This window comes from Microcebus murinus, chromosome 18 (assembly GCF_040939455.1).
Source record: "Microcebus murinus isolate Inina chromosome 18, M.murinus_Inina_mat1.0, whole genome shotgun sequence".
Lineage (NCBI taxonomy): Eukaryota > Metazoa > Chordata > Mammalia > Primates > Cheirogaleidae > Microcebus > Microcebus murinus.
The window spans coordinates 2,966,142-2,984,517 of record NC_134121.1 but is presented as its reverse complement, the minus strand read 5'-3'; the positions used below and the strand labels follow the sequence as shown (position 1 = coordinate 2,984,517).

The 18,376-nt window shown below is 57.9% G+C and overlaps 1 protein-coding gene across 1 annotated transcript; it reads left to right on the top strand.

Annotated features, from left to right (window-relative positions):
- Positions 1-8,835: 8,835 nt before the first annotated feature.
- CBX2 (chromobox 2) lies at positions 8,836-18,148 on the top strand. Its single transcript, XM_012756188.2, has 5 exons — positions 8,836-8,929; positions 9,003-9,046; positions 10,036-10,101; positions 12,317-12,422; positions 14,524-18,148. Exons 1-5 carry the CDS (start codon positions 8,858-8,860, stop codon positions 15,835-15,837), a joined length of 1,602 nt encoding a protein of 533 aa, XP_012611642.2. The 5' UTR covers positions 8,836-8,857; the 3' UTR covers positions 15,838-18,148.
- Positions 18,149-18,376: the final 228 nt, after the last annotated feature.

Sequence of the window (18,376 nt, the reverse complement as noted above, 5' to 3'; positions counted from 1 at the left end):
TTCGGAATCTTCATCCATCTAACACGATCCGAGAGCTGCGGGAATAAATGTTCCTATGTGGCACCCACTGGCTGCTCCTCTGGTCGGCAGGTGGAGCCTGCTCCTCCACGGGGCTTCAGCGGGGCCTGCGATGGCCCAGGGGACCCCAGCAGACTTGGTTCCAGAGGAGGTTTGCAGACCCGGCCCACTGGGACTCGCTGTCTCGAGACTCAGCCCCCGGGGGAAGGAGCCCAGCCGGCCGGCGCAGACAGGCACCCCGCCAGCAGGCACCAGCCGCAGCCACGCCGCCAGGGGACTGCAGCCACACGGGCGACGCCAGCCTGCCCCAGCAGAAGGAACCGTGCAGCTGAGCCCAGCCACGGTGGGTCCGACCCGTCTACTTGGCTGGGCCTCCGGGCCCAGGTGCCCCGCCAAACCCCAATGCCGGCGTTGCTGGGAAGGCCGCTGCAGGGCGCTGGGTCGCATGAAGTGTGACTTGTTGCAGGTGTGACTTGAGCTGAAGGACATGATCCCGCATGGCCTGGGTGGGCCTGGCCCAATTCGTCTAAAGACCCAAAGAGCAGCACCGAGGTTTCCCTGAGGAAGAAGAAATCCGCTGAGGGGTGCGGGGTCGGCTCTGCCCTGCAGGTTCGGAGGGGCCGTGCCAGCGCCCCAAGTAGAGCAAGGCAGCTCCTTGTGAAACATCTCTTTATAAATGGGTGTCTACATACGAGACTTTTTTGTTTTTTGAGACAGAGTCTCACTGTGTTGCCCGGGCTAGAGTGAGTGCCGTGGCGTCAGCCTCGCTCACAGCAACCTCAAACTCCTGGGCTCAAGCGATCCTCCTGCCTCCGCCTCCCGAGTAGCTGGGACTACAGGCATGCGCCACCATGCCTGGCTAATTTTTCCTATATATTTTTATTTTTTTTATTTTTTTTTTGAGACAGAGTCTCGCTTTGTTGCGCAGGCTAGAGCGAGTGCTGTGGCGTCAGCCTAGCTCACAGCAACCTCAAACTCCTGGGCTCAAGCAATCCTGCTGCCTCAGCCTCCTGAGTAGCTGGGACTACAGGCATGCGCCACCATGCCCGGCTAATTTTTTATATATATATCAGTTGGCCAATTGATTTCTTTCTATTTATAGTAGAGATGGAAGGGTCTTGCTCTTGCTGGGGCTGGTTTTGAACTCCTGACCTCGAGCGATCCACCCGCCTCGGCCTCCCAGAGTGCTAGCATTACAGGAGTGAGCCACCACGCCTGGCCTCCTATATATTTTTAATTGTCCAATTAATTTATATTTTTAGTAGAGATGGGATCTCACTCTTGCTCAGGCTGGTCTCGAACTCCTGACCTCAAGTGATCCTCCCATCTCGGCTTCCCAGAGTGCTGGGATAACAGGCATGAGCCACCACGACCGGCCTCCATATGGGTTTTATATAGGACATGCACCTGTAGGTTCTGTTTCTCCGGAGCACCCGACTGATGCGACTCACCACCCGCATGAGGCTAGGGGCTCTACTTTGTGCCCCTACGGCCCCTCCATGTCCCTCGGCCACAGACCAGGGCTCTGTCATCACTGCCAGAACCCCCCCTGGCGCCGTCCTTCGACTGTCCTGCCTCTGCTTCCTCCCCCAGGGCCCGGCAAGGAGCGGCCACTTGGCAAACTCGTGGGGTGATTTCACAGCCGTTCCTCAACCCCAAGTTCACCCGGCCGGCCACTTCTTCTCGGTGGATGCTCACCGCTCTGCCAGTGAAGCTGGGAGTGCCGGACGTGCCTCGCTGGGGCAGCAGCAGTCACGCCAGGACCATGGGATGCAACCGGTGTTGGACCCAAAGAAATAGGAAGTGGAGGCCAGGCGCGGTGGCTCACGCCTGTAATCCTAGCACTCTGGGAAGCCGAGGCGGGAGGATTGCTCGAGGTCAGGAGTTCGAAACCAGCCTGAGCAAGAGCGAAACCCCTTCTCTACTATAAATAGAAATTAATTGGCCAACTAATATATATATATAGAAAAAATTAGCTGGGCATGGCGGTGCATGCCTGTAGTCCCAGCTACTGGGGAGGCTGAGGCAGGAGGATTGCTCGAGCCCAGGAGTTTGAGGTTGCTGTGAGCTAGGCTGACGCCACGGCACTCACTCTAGCCTGGGCGACAAAGCGAGACTCTGTCTCAAAAATAAATAAATAAATAAATAAAAATAAATAGAAATAGGAAGTGGTGGTGCCGGGACCGGCCCCTCCTTCCTCGGCAGCCAGGACACGTGAAATGCAAAGTCCTAGTTCCAAAGAGGAATGTCCTGTAAACATTCCTCAAAAGACAGTGGCCGCCCCTGCCAGCGCTGAGAGCCCGTCCCCTGCGAACGCAGCCCGAGCCCTGGGAGGACACTCAGCGCCAAAGCAGCTGAGGCCGCCGGGGACACGCCGGTGCGTCGTGAGCTAACCGCGTTTCCATGGGTCGTCTGTCTCCGCGGCCACCAGAGAGCCGCTGCCCGGCGCCTGCCTCCCCCGGAGTCCAGCACGCACAGAACCTTTTCTTATTTTTTTTTTTTTTCAAACGAGTGCTGCTCACGGCAGCAGGAGCTAAACGCTGGAAGCAACTGGACACCCGTGGATCTGGGTCTGGCTCGGCAAACCACGGGACAGCCTTGCGCAGAGTATCCCGGGAGGTTCAAAGGACGGAGGCGGGTCTCTCCACCGATGGGGAATGACCTTCGGGCCGCACTGCTGAGAAAAGAGCGTGGCGTGGAGCCCTGGGTGGGACACAGAGAAACGGGCGGGAGGGCAGCCGTGAGGAAAGGTCCCTCTGGTCCTGGCTGGCACAGGCCCGCCTCTGGGAGGGGGGCTGGAAAGGGACAGCATTTGTTGCCTCCAGAACTAGCAGGCAGCCAGGTGGCTACACACAGGGAGGGAGGACGGTTTTCAGTGCATCCCAGGAGCCGCCTGCAGTCGGCGAGCTGCTGCCCTGCCCGGAGCCCAGGCTCGGAGCCTCGCTCACCTGGCCACCCCGGACACTCCCTGGGCCGCCCTGTTCCCCCGTGCAAAATGGCATTTCGTGGTCCCTTCTGGCCCTAAAATTCTCTGACTCCAAATGCAATTCCTCTGATTATTACTGATTTCTTATTTCTGCCAACAAGAGGGAGGGAAAGGGTTCTTTTTGTGTTTTCTAATAGGGATCTCGTGGACATATCTTTACCAAAGAGCCACCAAAAAGCAGCAGGATTCAAGGTCTCTCTTTTCTGTGGGTGACCTAAATGACATGCCAGTGTTTGGGTTCCTTCAGACAAGAAGTAATTCAGCTAAAGACCGGGCTGAAACAGAACGTGTGTTGGATTCAGAGAGGGTCTTGCAATGCTGTCCTCAAATCTTTAAAGCCCTGGGTTTATTGACGGTGCCTGAAGGATGCATGGAGGATGCCTGAGTCCACTTCCGGCCCGCAGGAAAAACAATTAGCACGCTCACGAGTTGTGCACTCCTTTGCCGGGTTGAATCCCTCACCTAACTGTTTTTATGTAAGGGCTTCACCCTGGATTTGAGACCTTGGTACCTGTAAGTTTGTTTGTTTGTTTGTTTGTTTGTTTTTGGGGGGGTTTTTTTGAGCTAGAGTCTCACTCTATCACCCAGGCTAGAGTGCCGTGGCGTCAGCCTAGCTCACAGCAACCTCAAACTCCTGGGCTCAAGCGATCCTCCTGCCTCAGCCTCCCAAGTAGCTGGGACTACAGGCAAGCGCCACCATGCCCGGCTAATTTTTTCTATATATTTTTAGTTGTCCAGCTAATTTCTTTCTATTTTTAGTAGAGACGGGGGTCTCGCTCTTGCTCAGGCTGGTTTCAAACTCCTGACCTTGAGCGATCCTCCCACCTCAGCCTCTCAGAGTGCTGGGATTACAGGCGTGAGCCACCTCTCCCCGCCACGTGTAAGTTAGTTTTAAAATTGTGAAAATAATGCATTTCACACTGGAAAATTGCATTCATAAAATCATTTGACACTGTGACAATTCTGCACTAAGGCAAAGGTCTTGGAAAAAGCAGGAGAACCGAGGCGATTAATTTCTGTTAGGACACCACCCAACCGCTGAGCATCGAGGGCACTCAGAAATCCCCTGGACCACCCATAAGTACTAGGGTTGCAGAGAAGGGGGGACAGAGGACACCCCATCTACCCGGAGCAGGAGTGTGAATTAGTGCCGACCCTCAGGGGACAGTTTGGCGATGGCTAACATGAAATGGTAGGTCCACATACCTCCCCCCCCCCTTTTTTTTTAAACAGTCTCACTCTGTTGCCCGGGCTAGAGTGCCGTGGCATCAGCCTAGTTCACAGCAACCTCAAACTCCTGGGCTCAAGCGAACCTCCTACCTCAGCCTCCCGAGTAGCTGGAACTACAGGCATGCGCCACCATGCCCGGCTAAATTTTTATATATATTTTTTAGTTGTCCAGCTAATTTATTTCTATTTTTTTAGTAGAGATGGGGTCTTGCTCTTGCTCAGGCTGGTCTCAAACTCCTGAGCTCAAATGATCCGCCCGCCTCAGCCTCCCAGAGTGCTAGGATTACAGGCATGAGCCACCGCGCCCGGCCCATATATCCTTTAATACAGCATCTACATACACATGCTATTCCATAGATACGCTAGCACCTTGCACATGGGAAGACAAAGATGGTAATCGCTGCACTATTTTAATAGTCATAACTGCAATCAGGGACTGAGCTGATCGCAAGATTAATAAATGACACCCTTTAAAATAAAACCTCAGGTAATGGAGACCTCCCGTAAGGGGCTATGATCTGCCTCCAAAGCAACATCATGAAAGGAGTTAATTGTCCGTTCCCACATCCTGTAACTCTGTTCCCTGGGCAAGACTTTAGGGGCACTACAATGGGCTAGGTGGCTGTGGGGATGGGGGAGTTCCAGGAGCCCAAGGGGGTGCTACTTCTGCCATGGTCCACTTTGGAAGGCCTCCGAGCTCAAGCTGCTGCCTGCTTCTAGAGGGGCCTGCCCGCCCCTGCCAGGCGAACACGGGAAACGGCAGGGTCTGGCTCCACAGCCCCGGGCCGGATGCAATTCCGGATTCACGACCTCACCGGCACCCCTGCAAAACGAAGGCTAAGGCAGGCTGCCCTTTGGAAGAAGCATTCTAAACAGTGAAGCCGCAGGGTGTCCTAGGTCAGAACTCAGGGTTGACCTCCAGTCGCGTGCCCAGGGGTTCTTAGACAAACTGAAAGCTTGCGGACTTCTGCAAGCGCCTGAACTGTGCTTATTTGTACTTGAGTTCTGATACGTAAACGCTGTGTGTCGAGTGTATTTAACATTTACCCATCATATATACAGAAATGGCACTAACATAACACAGCTAGCCTGTAAGTCACACCTACATCCTGCAAATCTGGAGGGGAGCTGGGGGGAATATATTATTACATTAAATATTAAATACTGTAGGATGTATCATATACCCTGAGTGCACCCCACGCAGACCAGCTCGGGGCAGGGGGTTCTCTGGCTGCTCTTTTTAGCCGATGTTCTCTGATGGCAGCAGGGAGTCAGTATTTTTAGAAAACCTGGCTGGGCGCGGTGGCTCACGCCTGTAATCCCAGCACTCTGGGAAGCCGAGGTGGGAGGATCACTCAAGGTCAAGAGTTTGCAACCAGCCTGAGCAAGAGTGAGACCCCTGTCTCTACTAAAAATAGAAAGAAATTAATTGGCCAACTAAAAATATATAGAAAAAATTAGCCGGGCATGGTGGCGCATGCCTGTAGTCCCAGCTACTTGGGAGGCTGAGGCAGGAGGATCGCTTGAGCCCAGGAGTGTGAGGTTGCTGTGAGCTAGGCTGACGCCACGGCACTCTAGCCCGGGCAACAGAGTGAGACTCTGTCTCAGAACGAAAGAAAAAAAGAAAAGTATTTTTAGAAAACCTAAGCACTCTCATGAAACAGTTTTGTAAGATGTGACTAATGTTATCTAGTTTTAACTGCCAAGCCCAGGGTCACTGGATTGATTTCAATTCCTGACTTTTCCGCTGACTCCAGGGTGAGTCATTCCTTGCCTTGGTGTCTTTAATTTTTTCATCCACAAGCACAGCATGAAAATACTTATCCTTCCTCAGCAGCTTTTCAGACATGACTGAGTTAACACTTAGCGTCGTCACTCGAATAGAAAGAAAGTGGTCCTGCATCACGCACCTACCCTCTGAACGGACTCCCTTGTGCCTGTATTTTTCATATCATTTTTTTTGGGTGGGCTTTAAACATTCTTATATATAATCAAGCACAAACGTGAGTGCGGGTAAACTGTTCACATTCCAGGGTTAGTTTCCGTAAGTGCATCACTTGAACTTCAAATGTTCTAAGGATCTCCTTTGGATCCCTATGTGCCTGCCCAGTGCCCAGTACGGACAGCACTGGCTTCACGCGGCTAAATTATTTAAAATTAGATAGAATCTAAAATTCAGTTCCTCAGCAGCGATGGTCACACTGCAAGTGCTCAGCGGCCTCAGTGGCTAACAGCACCAGGTTGGACAGCGTGAGCCGAGGGCATCTCCACGACCTAGGCAAGTCCTGTCCCACAGAGCTGCTCGGGTCTTACTCTATGGTGTAACCAGCATTTACTACACAGTAGTAAATGCTGAGTGACTGTTTGTTGAATGAATAATAAAATGATTAGTTCTGATTTGCCTTAGGAATCTCAGTGACAGTAGAAACAGAAGACAGAATCTGCTCTGGCCCCAACCCGTGCTTTGGCACAACTGGACTAGCTGGGGTTGTTCCTCGATGCCGCCAACTCCCAGCTTTGTTTTTAAGGAACACGTCACAAATTCTGGATCGTAACCCTCGCCATATTTATCTCTTGATTTCATTCTAGTCAAATCTGTCGTGTTTGTTTCTCCAAATGCATTATCTAAATATTATTTTACCCAAACTGGGTGTTTGCACTTGGATAGATGATGTATGTGTTAAATTTTCTAGGAATACTGATTTTTTTTTTCCCTCTATGTGTTAGTATCAAATTCCAGACAAATGTACTTCTTAAAAAAGAAATAATTCTCTTTTTGTAAGCTTTCTTTTCTTAAAAAAGAAAAGAAATTAAGCAAGCATCCCAGGATACCGTGCAGTCAACGAGGAAACCGGAAACTTGCAGGGCAAAAATCTTACACCCAAGATGAACGCTGCAAGGAAACGTGAGTTGAAACCGATCCAGCTATTTGTAGGGTTACAATGAATACACCTTTGCCCTTGGCTCCACAATTGACTGCCACGCTGCACAAAGCTGGGAAACGGAAAGCGTGGAGGCGGCATTCTGCGCAGCTCTCTTTTTCCCTCCAGACCCCAGTTTTATCCGCAAACAGGGGTGCTTTGCCACGGCCCCTCCTAAGTGGCAGTCGCCTTCCCCTTCGGCAGATTTTCCTTTCCCCTGCCTTCTTTGCAAACAGCATCTGAGTTTGCAAGTTCTGCCCAGGATAGCAAATGAATTTACCCTATTTACCAGAAAAAAATTGCAGGACCTGCCATAAATTGAAAGATGAGTTCCTGTAGTTGGGCATTTTCTACAGCAGGCCTTTCTGTTTAAACACACGCGCGCGCACACACACACACACACACATACACACACACACATTTCTCCTGCGGAATCCTTTATAAATGTGGTTTTAATGATCCCAATTACATTGAGACAGTCTCCTGCAACCAGAAACGACTTTTTGATTTGCTCAACAGCAGCAGTACTTTGCAGCTATGTTCAAGGGCCAAACAAAACCAGAAAATGAATTTTCACTGAGTTAGATCGTATTGATTCGAATAAACTTAAGGCTAATGTATATTTCCTTGATTAGGTGTTTGAGTTGCTCTGATTCAAAACGTAAATAACTTAAAGGGTGACTTGCTCAATGGAATTCGAATCTTAGCGGAAGATAAAAGGTAGCCCGTCAGCGTGCGGACCCCAGGGAGGACTCGGGGCCACCCCCACCTCCACAACGCAGTCTGGTCTCTTTTCCGCCACGGGCAACTGAACCAGAGAGGACGCTGGTTGCCAAGCCCCGGTGGCATTAATGTCCTAGTCCTAAGTTAGAAACAGCCATTCAAACTGCCCCCGGCCCCTATTCATTCCTCAAAATCGTGCAACAAATTCAGGAAAGGTGTGGTTTTGTCCCTGCGTGGGCCCTAAAACTCGGGGGCCGGTCCACTTTCCTAAGCTACTTAATAAGCACTCTGAGCAGTCTGTGTTGTCCCCTTCTCAGGGTGGTTGGCGTTCTCCGTTCGTGCGTTTTCCTCTCTCGCCTTTGGGGAGAAAAACCCCGGGCCACTCCGCTTTTGTAGCCGGACACCCCCCACCCCCCCACACCCCCGCCGCCCCATCCTTTACCTCCCGTTCCTCCCCCACCCGGGCAAGGCAGGGAAACCGCCCAGACCCAGGGCGCCCGGGCTGAACGCGCCGGAGCTCCTGGGCCCCGGGCACCCCGAGCAGCGCCCCTGCCAGGTGGGGGCAGGAAGCGGCCGCCGCGCCCCATCCCACTCCCCCATCCCCTCCCCTCCCCAGAACAATGTCTTGTCGCCCCGAAAACGACGCCGGGAGGGAGGCCGGGCGCGCCCCAGAGGCCGAGGGGGGCTCGCTGGGCACCCCCAGCCCGAAGCCGCGGGGCGCCCCCTCCCCCCACGCCGGCCCCCGCCCGCGCGGCGCCCAGCCCGCCGCGGACAATGCGCGCCCCGCCCCGCGCCCGCCCCCGCGCGCTGATTGGGCCGCGCCGGGTTTGGGCCGCGCGCGGGGGCGGGCGGCGGGCCGGGGCGCGGGCGCGGGGCGGCGGTGCGCGTGCGCGGGGCGGGCCGGCCGGGCGGGGGCGGCGCTTTGTGTGCGGCCGCGGGGCGCGCGGCGGGGCGCGCGGCGGTGCGGGCAGCGGGCAGCATGGAGGAGCTGAGCAGCGTGGGCGAGCAGGTCTTCGCCGCCGAGTGCATCCTGAGCAAGCGGCTGCGCAAGGTGCGTGCGCCCCTCCCGCCCCCGCCCCGCCGCCGCCCGCCCCGGCTCACGCGCCCCTTCTTCTCTCCCGCAGGGCAAGCTGGAGTACCTGGTCAAGTGGCGCGGCTGGTCCTCCAAGTGAGTCCCCCGGCGGCGCCCGCCTTCCCGCCCGCGCCACCTCGCCCAGGGGGCAGGGGAGGGACCCTGGGCCGCGCCGTGGAGGGGCCGGGGGCGTCCGCGGGCAGGGCGCGAAGTTCGCGGGGTCCCCGGGGGCTCCTCGGGCTCGGCGGGGGCGCCCAGCCCGGGGCTGCCCTTTGTTTACAAGCCCGCGGGGTACGGGGCCGTGTGGCCTCCGCGCGCGAACCCCCCTCCGGCCGCGCGCCCCGCCCGCGCCCATTTGTTGCATGCGCCCCCGCCCCGCTCACCCCTCCCCGGCCCTGCCGGGCGGGAGGCGCGGGATGCGAGCCCCCCCTGTCCATATTTTCCCCGCTGTAACCTGAGCTTCCTATCGGTGGATGTAGGGTTTCTTTTTTCTTTTTCTTTTTTTTTTTTTTTTTAATGGGAGGGAGAGGGTCTGGCATCCCCAGGAGGGGCTCTCCTCACAGCTGCTCTGGCAGCCCGGGCCCCCTTCTTCCTGGACCCCACTCTCCTTTCTCTGCGCCCCCTCCCGTGCCGGCCCGCGCCTGCCTGGGCGCCAGCCACATTGTTCTGAGTCCCGGGCTGTGCGCCTGTGCCCCTCCCTGCAGGCGTCCTGGACCTGCCTTCCCTTCCCTCCCTGGCTCCGGGCCAGTGTTTGGGGGATTCCCTCTCTGCAACTTCGAGTTTTATTGGGATTTGTTTTTCTCCCTGGCGGAGACAGTGGGAGTCCTCTTGTGGCCGCGTTTTAATTGGGGAGTTGAAGTAGTGGCTGTTTTTCTTTGGGTTTCAGGTGAGGGTGCTGGCTTCAAGGGCCCCAGCCTCCAGGACCTGCAGGAGTTTGGACTTTTTGAGGACTGCCTCTGCACCCCGGTGCCCTTGCCTTGGGCAGAGCTCGGGGAGCAGTTTGGGTGGCCCTACCTGGGCCGCTTTCTGAAGTGGCCTGGTCACTGCCTGGTGTTTGATGCCACCACCCCCCTTTGCTTTTCCAGACATAACAGCTGGGAGCCAGAGGAGAACATCCTGGACCCGAGGCTGCTCCTGGCCTTCCAGAAGAAGTGAGAAAGTTAACAGGGTGCATGGGGGCGGGGGGAGGGCAGCAGCTGGTTTCACCTGAGCCAGGCTCTCCAGGGGGCTGGGGCAGGGGTTGGGGCTCTGGTCTGAGGTCTGTAGCAAGCCTGGCCCCAGGGCCTCAGGTGCCGTCTCCATGGCTGTCTGAAAGGTGGATCGCTTGAGGGTCCCAGTGGTTTCCGAGCAGCCAGCACAGGGCACTGAAATGGGTCAAGCCATCCCTGCCGCCACACTTGTTTCTGAAGAATCCGAATGAGCACTTCTTTGGGCTTTCCGACAGCCAGACTTGCAAAAATGGAACTTCTGGGTTCCTTAGTGTGAGGCTTTTGGCTTCTCTTGCCCTTTTCTATTGAGTGGCTTGCAGACGACACTAATAGGTAGGATAGCAGGTTCACGGTAACAGCGCAGACCTGCCCTTCTGGTCCTTCTGGTGTGAGTGTGCCATTGGGCCAGAGAAGGCTCAGAGAGGGAGCTGGAACACACAGCACCAGGTCACGCCTGCTGTTGTTGTCTGTGTATCGAGAAAAGCAACATTTGTTTTGCTCTGGGCTGTAAAACCTAGTGCCGAGTGAGCACGGTGGGGGCCCCGTTGCCAGTGTTTGGCCAGTTGCTTCTGTAATTCTAGATGTCATTTCTGTTTTAGGTGGGAGACTTGACTTGAGAGATGGGTCCCCTTGAGATGTTCCAGGGAACGGAGTGATGCGGAGGGGCCGTGGGGGTGCCCCTCCAGCCCCGGCAGGGTGGTCCGGGGCGTGCTGTCTGCGAACGTAGCAAGATGGGGTAGTCGCCTGGACGCCTGCCCCCCTTGCCAGAGCTGCTGTGTTGGTGGGCGCAGATGACTTTGTTGCTCAGATCTTTCCTGGCTGGGGTCAGCGTGGCAGGCTTGCTCTCTGGAAGATGAAGGTGTGCTCACTTGGTTCCACTGTAGCAGGACATTTTGGGCCTCCCGGAGGGGCTGTGACGGCAAGGGAGATAAAGATGGGTTTTTGGCAGCGGGGTGCAATAAGGTGAAGTGCACCTGTGCTAGCTCAAGTAACTTTGGAAAATCTTATCGGCGATCCCATTGCCTTCTGTTTGGTTCATAGCTGGGGCCAGTGAGCCTCGGGGTGGGGGCGATGGCTTGGCCCAGTCCCGCAGCTGGCACGTTCCTCTGCATCTGAGATCTCGTCCCAGCCGCTGAGAGAGGGCCGGTCCTTACCTGGCTTTTGGTTGTAACAGAAATATCCGAGAGATACAAGAGTTTAAAAACCTCGGGTGGTCTAGATTACATCGTGGAAGAGAGAAAGCCAGCAAGGCGGATGTTCAAAAGGGAGCTCGCTCCGGACCCTGGGGGCCGGCAGGCACCTGCACGGGATCCGGCAGGGCCGGGCCTTTGGGTGGAAGGGAAAGTGGTGGCCGGCGGGTTGATGTGTCAGCGGAGGACACCCAGGGGCTGTCCCGTCGTCCTTCTAGGAGATTGCGGGTCGAGGGCCGAGGCTTTGAAGTATGAGTTCTGCCTGGTTGTGCCCATCACATTTGTCTTCAAGAAATCACCTTCCAGGCCCCCCAGTGAGATGATGTTTTTCGCCCATTTTAATTACCAGGGCCCCTTCCCACAGGGGAAGCCTGAAATACAAGCCTCCTCTGAGGGCTGGGGGCTCTCTCTGGGGCTGCCTCGCCCCCAAGCGCTGGGGCTGCTTTAAGGGGTGCTGCGGGGGGTGCCGGCCTTGAGCCTGGCCGCTGCAGAGTTGGGCACTCCCATGGAGAACAGAGTCCGGAGCAGCGAGGTATCAGGAAAGGCCAGGCTCTGGACGCTGCCGTGCGGAGATGCCCCGGGCCCTGGGGGCTCCGAGCACAGGTGAGGGGTGGGGTTTCCTGCATCCATCCAGGGAGGATGCCCGGGTTGTGGGCAGCTCCTCCTCTCTAAGGTGTGGGGGTTGGGCTGCTTCTAGTTGCGGTGTGCTAGAATATTCCTGAAACACCCTCTCAGCAGGGTTCAGAGAAAACTGAGGGACTGGTCACTGCCCACTTTTCTTTCACGTCTTCACCTAAACGCAGGTGAAGCGGGGTGGCTGTAAACATAAGGCAGACCTGTTGCAAAGAACAGGGTCCAGACCTCTGCCGGGGGGTGCTGCCGCAGATGGGGGGGCGCCTGGTTCGGAGCGGCGGCGGAGGGGTGTGTGCAGGGCTGCTCCTCCCTGCCTGACTGGGATGTGCCCGCAGGGAACACGAGAAGGAGGTGCAGAACCGGAAGAGGGGCAAGAGGCCGAGAGGCCGGCCGCGGAAGCTCACCGCGATGTCCTCCTGTGGCCGGAGCTCCAAGCTCAAGGTGGGTGGCTGTGCCTTCCGCGCTGACCCCGCTGGGCTGGGCTAGGCAGGGGGAGGGGAGGCGTGAGGGCCCTCAGGAAGGGGGTGACACGGGACCCCCCCCTTTCCTGCAGCCTCTCACCCTCTGCAGGGCAGCTGCGCAGCCGTTCCACGGTCCCGGCCCTGGGCCCCTGAGAGGTGGCTTCCTGCTTCCGTTGGCTCCATTGTGCACTCCTTCCTCCTGGGTGGCAGGGGGGTCAGGCTGGGCTGCTGGCTGCCTCCCCCCTTTGTTACTGGGGACAGAGAACAGGACACATGCATGCATGCAGTAGGTGCTCATAGGTTGTAGACAGGAGCCAATCCATCAAGCCCAGGATATTGGGCCTCCCTCTGAGTGCACCTTAGCTGGGGAACACCTGCTGGTGCCTTCTCAGGGGTATCCCGTCACCCTCCCTGCTGTAGTGGTGGGCAGTGGCGTGAGCATCAACATAAACCGGGGGTCCTTGGCACCGCCCCCCTCCCCCAAGGTCTGGTCGGGCAGGAAGGTGGAGGAGGGCCTGGCCGCAGTCTCAGGTGTATCTTTGATTCCTTCCTCAGGCTCACTCCCCTGCCCCCATGCTGTGGCCAGGAGCTCAGTCACTTAACAGAGGCCACCTTTCCAGGAGGCTGTGGGGTTCCCTGCCTCAGAGTCCTGCTGGCCCGTCCACGCTGGCTTCACCTCTTCAAACAGGACGGTGGGGCTGGGGAAGTCATGCCCACGAGGCATTCAGTGCCACAGGAGAGGCTGCCAGGGAAGCCCTGAGGCCTTCTGGGTGGTTCGACACGGTGGCACCTGTTTGACTTAGGAGAGCCATGCAGCAGGGAACTGGATGTGGTTCCGTCTCCCTAAAGCATAGCACCTTTTTTAAAAAAAATTTCTTCTGAGGCAGGGTCCTGCTCTGTCGCCCAGGTTGGAGTTCGTGGTGTCAGCCTAGCTCACTGCAGCCTTGAACTCCTGGGCTCAAGCCATCCCCCCTGCCTCAGCCCCCCAAGTATCTGGGCCACCACGCTAGTTTTTTAATTTCTTATAGAGGTGGGGTCTCACCATGCTGCCCAGACTGGTCTATAACTCCTGGCCTCACGAGATCCTCCCATCTCAGCCTCCCAGAGTGCCAGGGTTACAGGTGTGAGCCACCATGCCCGGCACACCTTTTAAAATTCTGAGCCCGAAGACAGCGTGGGGGGCCTAAGAACCAGGAGGACGTGCTAAGTTACCGTTCAGGTGACATGCAGAAGGCCAGGAGGTTGTCGGTTTGTTTGTGTCCTGGAAGGTTCGGATTTGGAAATGAGGATTGCACAGCTCTCATGCTGCTTCAGTTGACTCTTAACCTTGAGAAATGTGTGGGCCGTGCCACCTGGACACAGCCCCTTTTAGAATTGTCTGCTGGGTGCCCTGGAGCTGAATTTTCGTCCCCTTAAAAGCTGACTTGGGTGGTTACGGTGTGGGCCTTTGCCCTCATCACTCTGCCCTTACGCAGACTGCCTGTGGTTTCTTTTCTTTTTTAAATTTTCTTTTATTTATTTATTTTTGAGACAAGGTCTCTGTCACCCGGGTAGAGTGCAGAGGCATCATCATCATAGCTCACTGCAGCCTCAAACTCCTGGGCTCAAGTGATCCTCCTGCCTCGGCCTCCCAAGTAGCTGGGACTACAGGCACGCGCCACCGTTCCCGGCTAATTTTTCTATTTTTAGTAGAGACAGGGTCTCGGCTCTTGTTCAGGCTGGTCTCAAACTCCTTAGCCCAAGCTATTCTCCCACCTTGGCCCCCCAGAGTGCTGGGATGACAGGTGTGAGCCACCTTTCCTATTCTACCTTTAATTTTGCATCCTGTGGATCCTCCTAAGGACTTTTTATTTTCTGAGATCTCACAGAGTAGAAGCTAGTTCTCCCTGGGGAGGAGAACAGCCTTAAGGACCTCAGGAATCTGTTCTGGAACAACGTGGTGGGGCTCCTACCTGGCTGCCTGTCCAGTCTGAAAAGGAGGTGCTGGCTGCAAGGCGCCTGGTGCCTCTCGGGGACGGCGTGCTGCTCGGGAGCCTGGGCCGGGAGGTGCAGGTGTGACGCCGCCTCCTTTATCTTTCCAGGAACCCGACGCTCCCTCCAAATCCAAGTCCAGCAGTTCCTCCTCTTCCTCCACATCTTCCTCCTCTTCCTCGGAGGAAGAGGAGGACAGCGACTTAGACACCAAGAGGAGCCCTCGAGGCCGTGAGACCCACCCAGTGCCTCAGAAGAAGGCCCAGATCCTGGTGGCCAAGCCCGAGCTGAAGGATCCCATCCGGAAGAAGCGGGGACGCAAGCCCCTCCCGCCGGAGCAGAAGGCGGCGCGGAGACCCGTGAGCCTGGCCAAGGTGCTGAAAACCGCCCGGAAGGATCTGGGGGCCCCGGCCAGCAAGCTGCCCTCTCCGCTCAGCGCCCCCGTCGCGGGCCTGGCAGCCCTGAAGGCCCACGCCAAGGAGGCCTGTGGTGGCCCCAGCGCCGTGGCCACCCCGGAGAACCTGGCCAGCCTGATGAAGGGCGTGGCCGGCAGCCCCAGCCGGGGCGGCATCAGCTGGCAGAGCTCCATCGTGCACTACATGAACAGGATGAGCCAGGGCCAGGCCCAGGCCGCCAGCAGGTTGGCGCTCAAGGCCCAGGCCACCACCAAGTGTGGCCTCGGGCTGGACCTGAAGGTGAGGACGCAGAAAGGGGACCTGGGGATGAGCCCCCCAGGAGGCAAAGTCCCAAAGGCCCCCAGCGCCGCCGGAGCTGCAGAGCAGAAAGGGGGGAGCACAGGGGGTGCCTTGCATGCTCATGGTGGCAGCGGCGGCAGGGTGCCCACCGGGTGCCCGGGCCCCCAGCTGGCACCCACCCAGGAGCTGAGCCTCCAGGTCTTGGACTTACAGAGCGTCAAGAACAGCGTGCCTGGGGTGGGCCTGCTCGCCCGCCACGCCTCGGCCACCAAGGGCGTCCCGGCCACCAACTCGGCCTCCGGGAAGGGCGCCGGGGGTGGCCCCACCGGGGCCGGCGTGCCCACTGACACCAGCAAAAGCGAGAAGGTGGCCTCCCGGGCTGCAGCTCTGCCCGCCCCCGTGGGCAAGAGGGACTGCGGCAAGGGCGGCGCTGCGCCCCGCGGGCAGGAGGGCCGCGCGGCCCCGGGGGACGGGCGCAAGGCGGCCGCACCGCCGGAGATGAGCGCCGGTGAGGAGAGCAGCAGCAGCTCCGACTCGGACCCCGACCTGGCCTCGCCCCCCAGCGCTGGGCAGAACCCGTCGGTGTCCGTCCAGACCAGCCAGGACTGGAAGCCCACCCGCAGTCTCATCGAGCACGTCTTTGTCACCGACGTCACCGCCAACCTCATCACCGTCACCGTGAAGGAGTCCCCCACCAGCGTGGGCTTTTTCAATCTGAGACATTACTGAAGCCCCCGCGGCCGCCCCGGCCCTCCCGGTCTCCGGAGTGGCCCGCAGCCCAAACCCCCCTTGGGGCTGGGTCCAGGGTGGGGGCGGGCTTGGATGGGACTTCTCGCCAGCCCCTGCCCCGTCCCGGGGCTCGGCGGGGAGCGTTTATCTTTGCCTTGCTGGGTCCAGGCCGCACCCGCGTTCCTACCTCTGGGCCACCTCTTCGCTCTGCCGTTGTACCTCAGGAGCTCAGTGGCACCTGCGGCCCGAGCCGCCTCGAGAAGAGCAGTGGCCTGCGTGACTGGCGGCAGCTCTGTCCCAGCCTCCCAGGGCAGAGGTGTCGGCTGGACCCTTCCGGTCCAGCTTGAGTTCTCCCCTGGGGTGCGGAGGGAAAGTGCGCTGGGGGGAGACAGAGCCCCCTGGCACTGCTCCAGGGAGGGCCCGTAGTGTCCCCGCTGCCTGGAGCAGTTTTGGAAGACAGGGTGGGGTGGAGCCTGCCTTTGCCACCAGTGCCCGCACCGGCCGGGGTGAGGGGTCCTGCCCCACGGCTGGGGGCCGGCGGTGGCCATCATGTCAAAGGTGTCGCTGGTGGCTGCAGTGGGGCGGGTTGAGGTCAGGAGCACTGAAAAGGTTGGTGTCACCGCCACCTAATCTCAGTTCAGTACAGCCTCTACAGCCCCGAAAGTTGCCCTGAGACCCCGCGTGGTAGGGAGAGGGGTGGTCCCACTCGAACAGTGTCCGTGTTTGGGTCTGGGAGCAGGATGCTGCCGCCGCCTTCCTTCCTGCTGGCCTGTGACATTGGTCCCCTACCAAACCCAGCCCCACACCCCTAGCCAGGGCCCACCGGATGGTGTCCCCAGTTCTAGGGTTGTAGGTGCTGGGACTCAGGGTGCAGACCCAGAGCTGAGTCTGGAGAGGAGCTGGAAGACATGCTCAGACCAGCAGAGGTGTCCGAGCGGAGCCCTGGGCGGGAGAGCCCCTTTCTCCACTCGCTGGGGTTTATCTTCGGGTTGTAAAGGACCAGCTCAGCCCTGAGTGTGGCCGCAGACTGCTCGGGGAGCCGCTGAGGATGGGAGTGCAGGCACGTGCTGGCTCCTGGCTGTTGGCAGGTGTCTCCCGTCCACAACAACCTCCCCTCGCTGTGCCCACGCCGGGCCCTGCCCAGAGGGACTGGCCACTGTCCCTGACAATCCCGCCACCCCATCTTCAGCAGTGCTATGCTCTGCTCCTTCCCAGCTGAGCAGCAGTATCTCTGTGCCATCGGGGAGGCAGGACCGAGGCAGCAGCCCACCTGGCAGAGGGCCCCGAAAGTCGAGCCCTGCCAGCCTGCGCCTTGGGGCCCTGTCCGCTCCGCTCCCCTCCCCCCAGACGACTAAGCCTTGGAGCTACCGTGTATGATTTCTGACATTGGGACTTCTGTTCCAAGACACCAGCGTGGGGCAGGGACAAGTCAACAGCGCCCTGGGGGCGGCAGTGGCAGGCAGTCTGGACACTGGGTCTGTGATGCCAAAAAGAAGTCAAGGAAGGTGGGCCTGTCTCCGCTCCCATCCTTGGTTGAGGTCAGCCTGCAGGTGTGAGGCCTCGCTCCAGACACCCTGCTTATGGGGAAGAGCCGCCCTTCCACACACCATCCTGCAAGCCCCCCATGCCTCACTCCATGCCAAATAGGAAGAGGTGGCCTTTGTGTAGCCAAATTGATCACAACAGTGTGCCTTTGGAGAGGGACCTGCACCCTTAACTGCATTGGGGGCTGTCTGGGTGCAGCAGAGGTGGCACCCACTTAGGCAGGCTGGAAGTGGCAGTAGGGGAAGAGCTGGCCCCTGGGAGGGGGAGAGGGTCCCCACACAGCAGGCCACTGTCCAGCTTCCAGGTCCCCAGACAGCTGGGCCCCTGGCCGCCTGCCCTGCAGAGAAGCTGGCTGCCTCCCCAGTCCTGCAGCTCCTAAGGCACTATGCTGCCTTAGAGGCCCCAAAGCCAGGCCAACAGCTCTCTCCCAGCAAGTCCTTGGGGGTGGCCCTGGGGTCCCAGGAGCTGCTGAAGGAATGAGGGTGCTTGGGCCAGCTGCACGGGGCCCCAGCAGCCAGGTCTCTCCAAACCCCGATTTGGTGCCTTTCTGTTTACCAGCTACTTCAATCCCAAAGTTTGAATCTGCAAACACCTTACTCCCAGCCACCTTGCCTTCTTGCTGTGTTGTATGTTTCTTTCCTGGTGCTTGGGAGCCGGTGGTTCACGTTACAGAGTGAGTGTGCACAGGCACGAGCGCTGCCGTTGCACCGGATGCTCGCAGCCGGTCGTCTTATGTTTACCAATAAATAAAAGTAGTACTCTGTGTATTTTATTTGCTGCTATATGTGTGTGGGTAGCTTGGCATCTGTGCCACATCTGGCTTAAGACTATCCTGAAGGGTCCTCCAGGAACTGTCACTGTGTATATTGCATGGGTGTGTGAGCCCCTGTCTTTTTGTTTGCTTCTGTGCTGTTTAGGAAGAAGTGCCCAGTTAGTCAGTCCTCCTCTTTAGAGGGTTTGGCATATTTTTATATATATTTTTTCATACCAAAAA

What these genes read in the sequence shown, in the direction of transcription:
- CBX2 (XM_012756188.2), top strand. Translation starts at nt 8,858, where the DNA reads ATGGAGGAGCTGAGCAGCGTGGGCGAGCAGGTCTTCGCCGCCGAGTGC. An exon ending in TGGCGCGGCTGGTCCTCCAA is followed by an intron (nt 9,047 to 10,035) that starts GTGAGTCCCCCG and finishes TTGCTTTTCCAG; the next exon opens with ACATAACAGCTGGGAGCCAG. An exon ending in CTCCTGGCCTTCCAGAAGAA is followed by an intron (nt 10,102 to 12,316) that starts GTGAGAAAGTTA and finishes ATGTGCCCGCAG; the next exon opens with GGAACACGAGAAGGAGGTGC.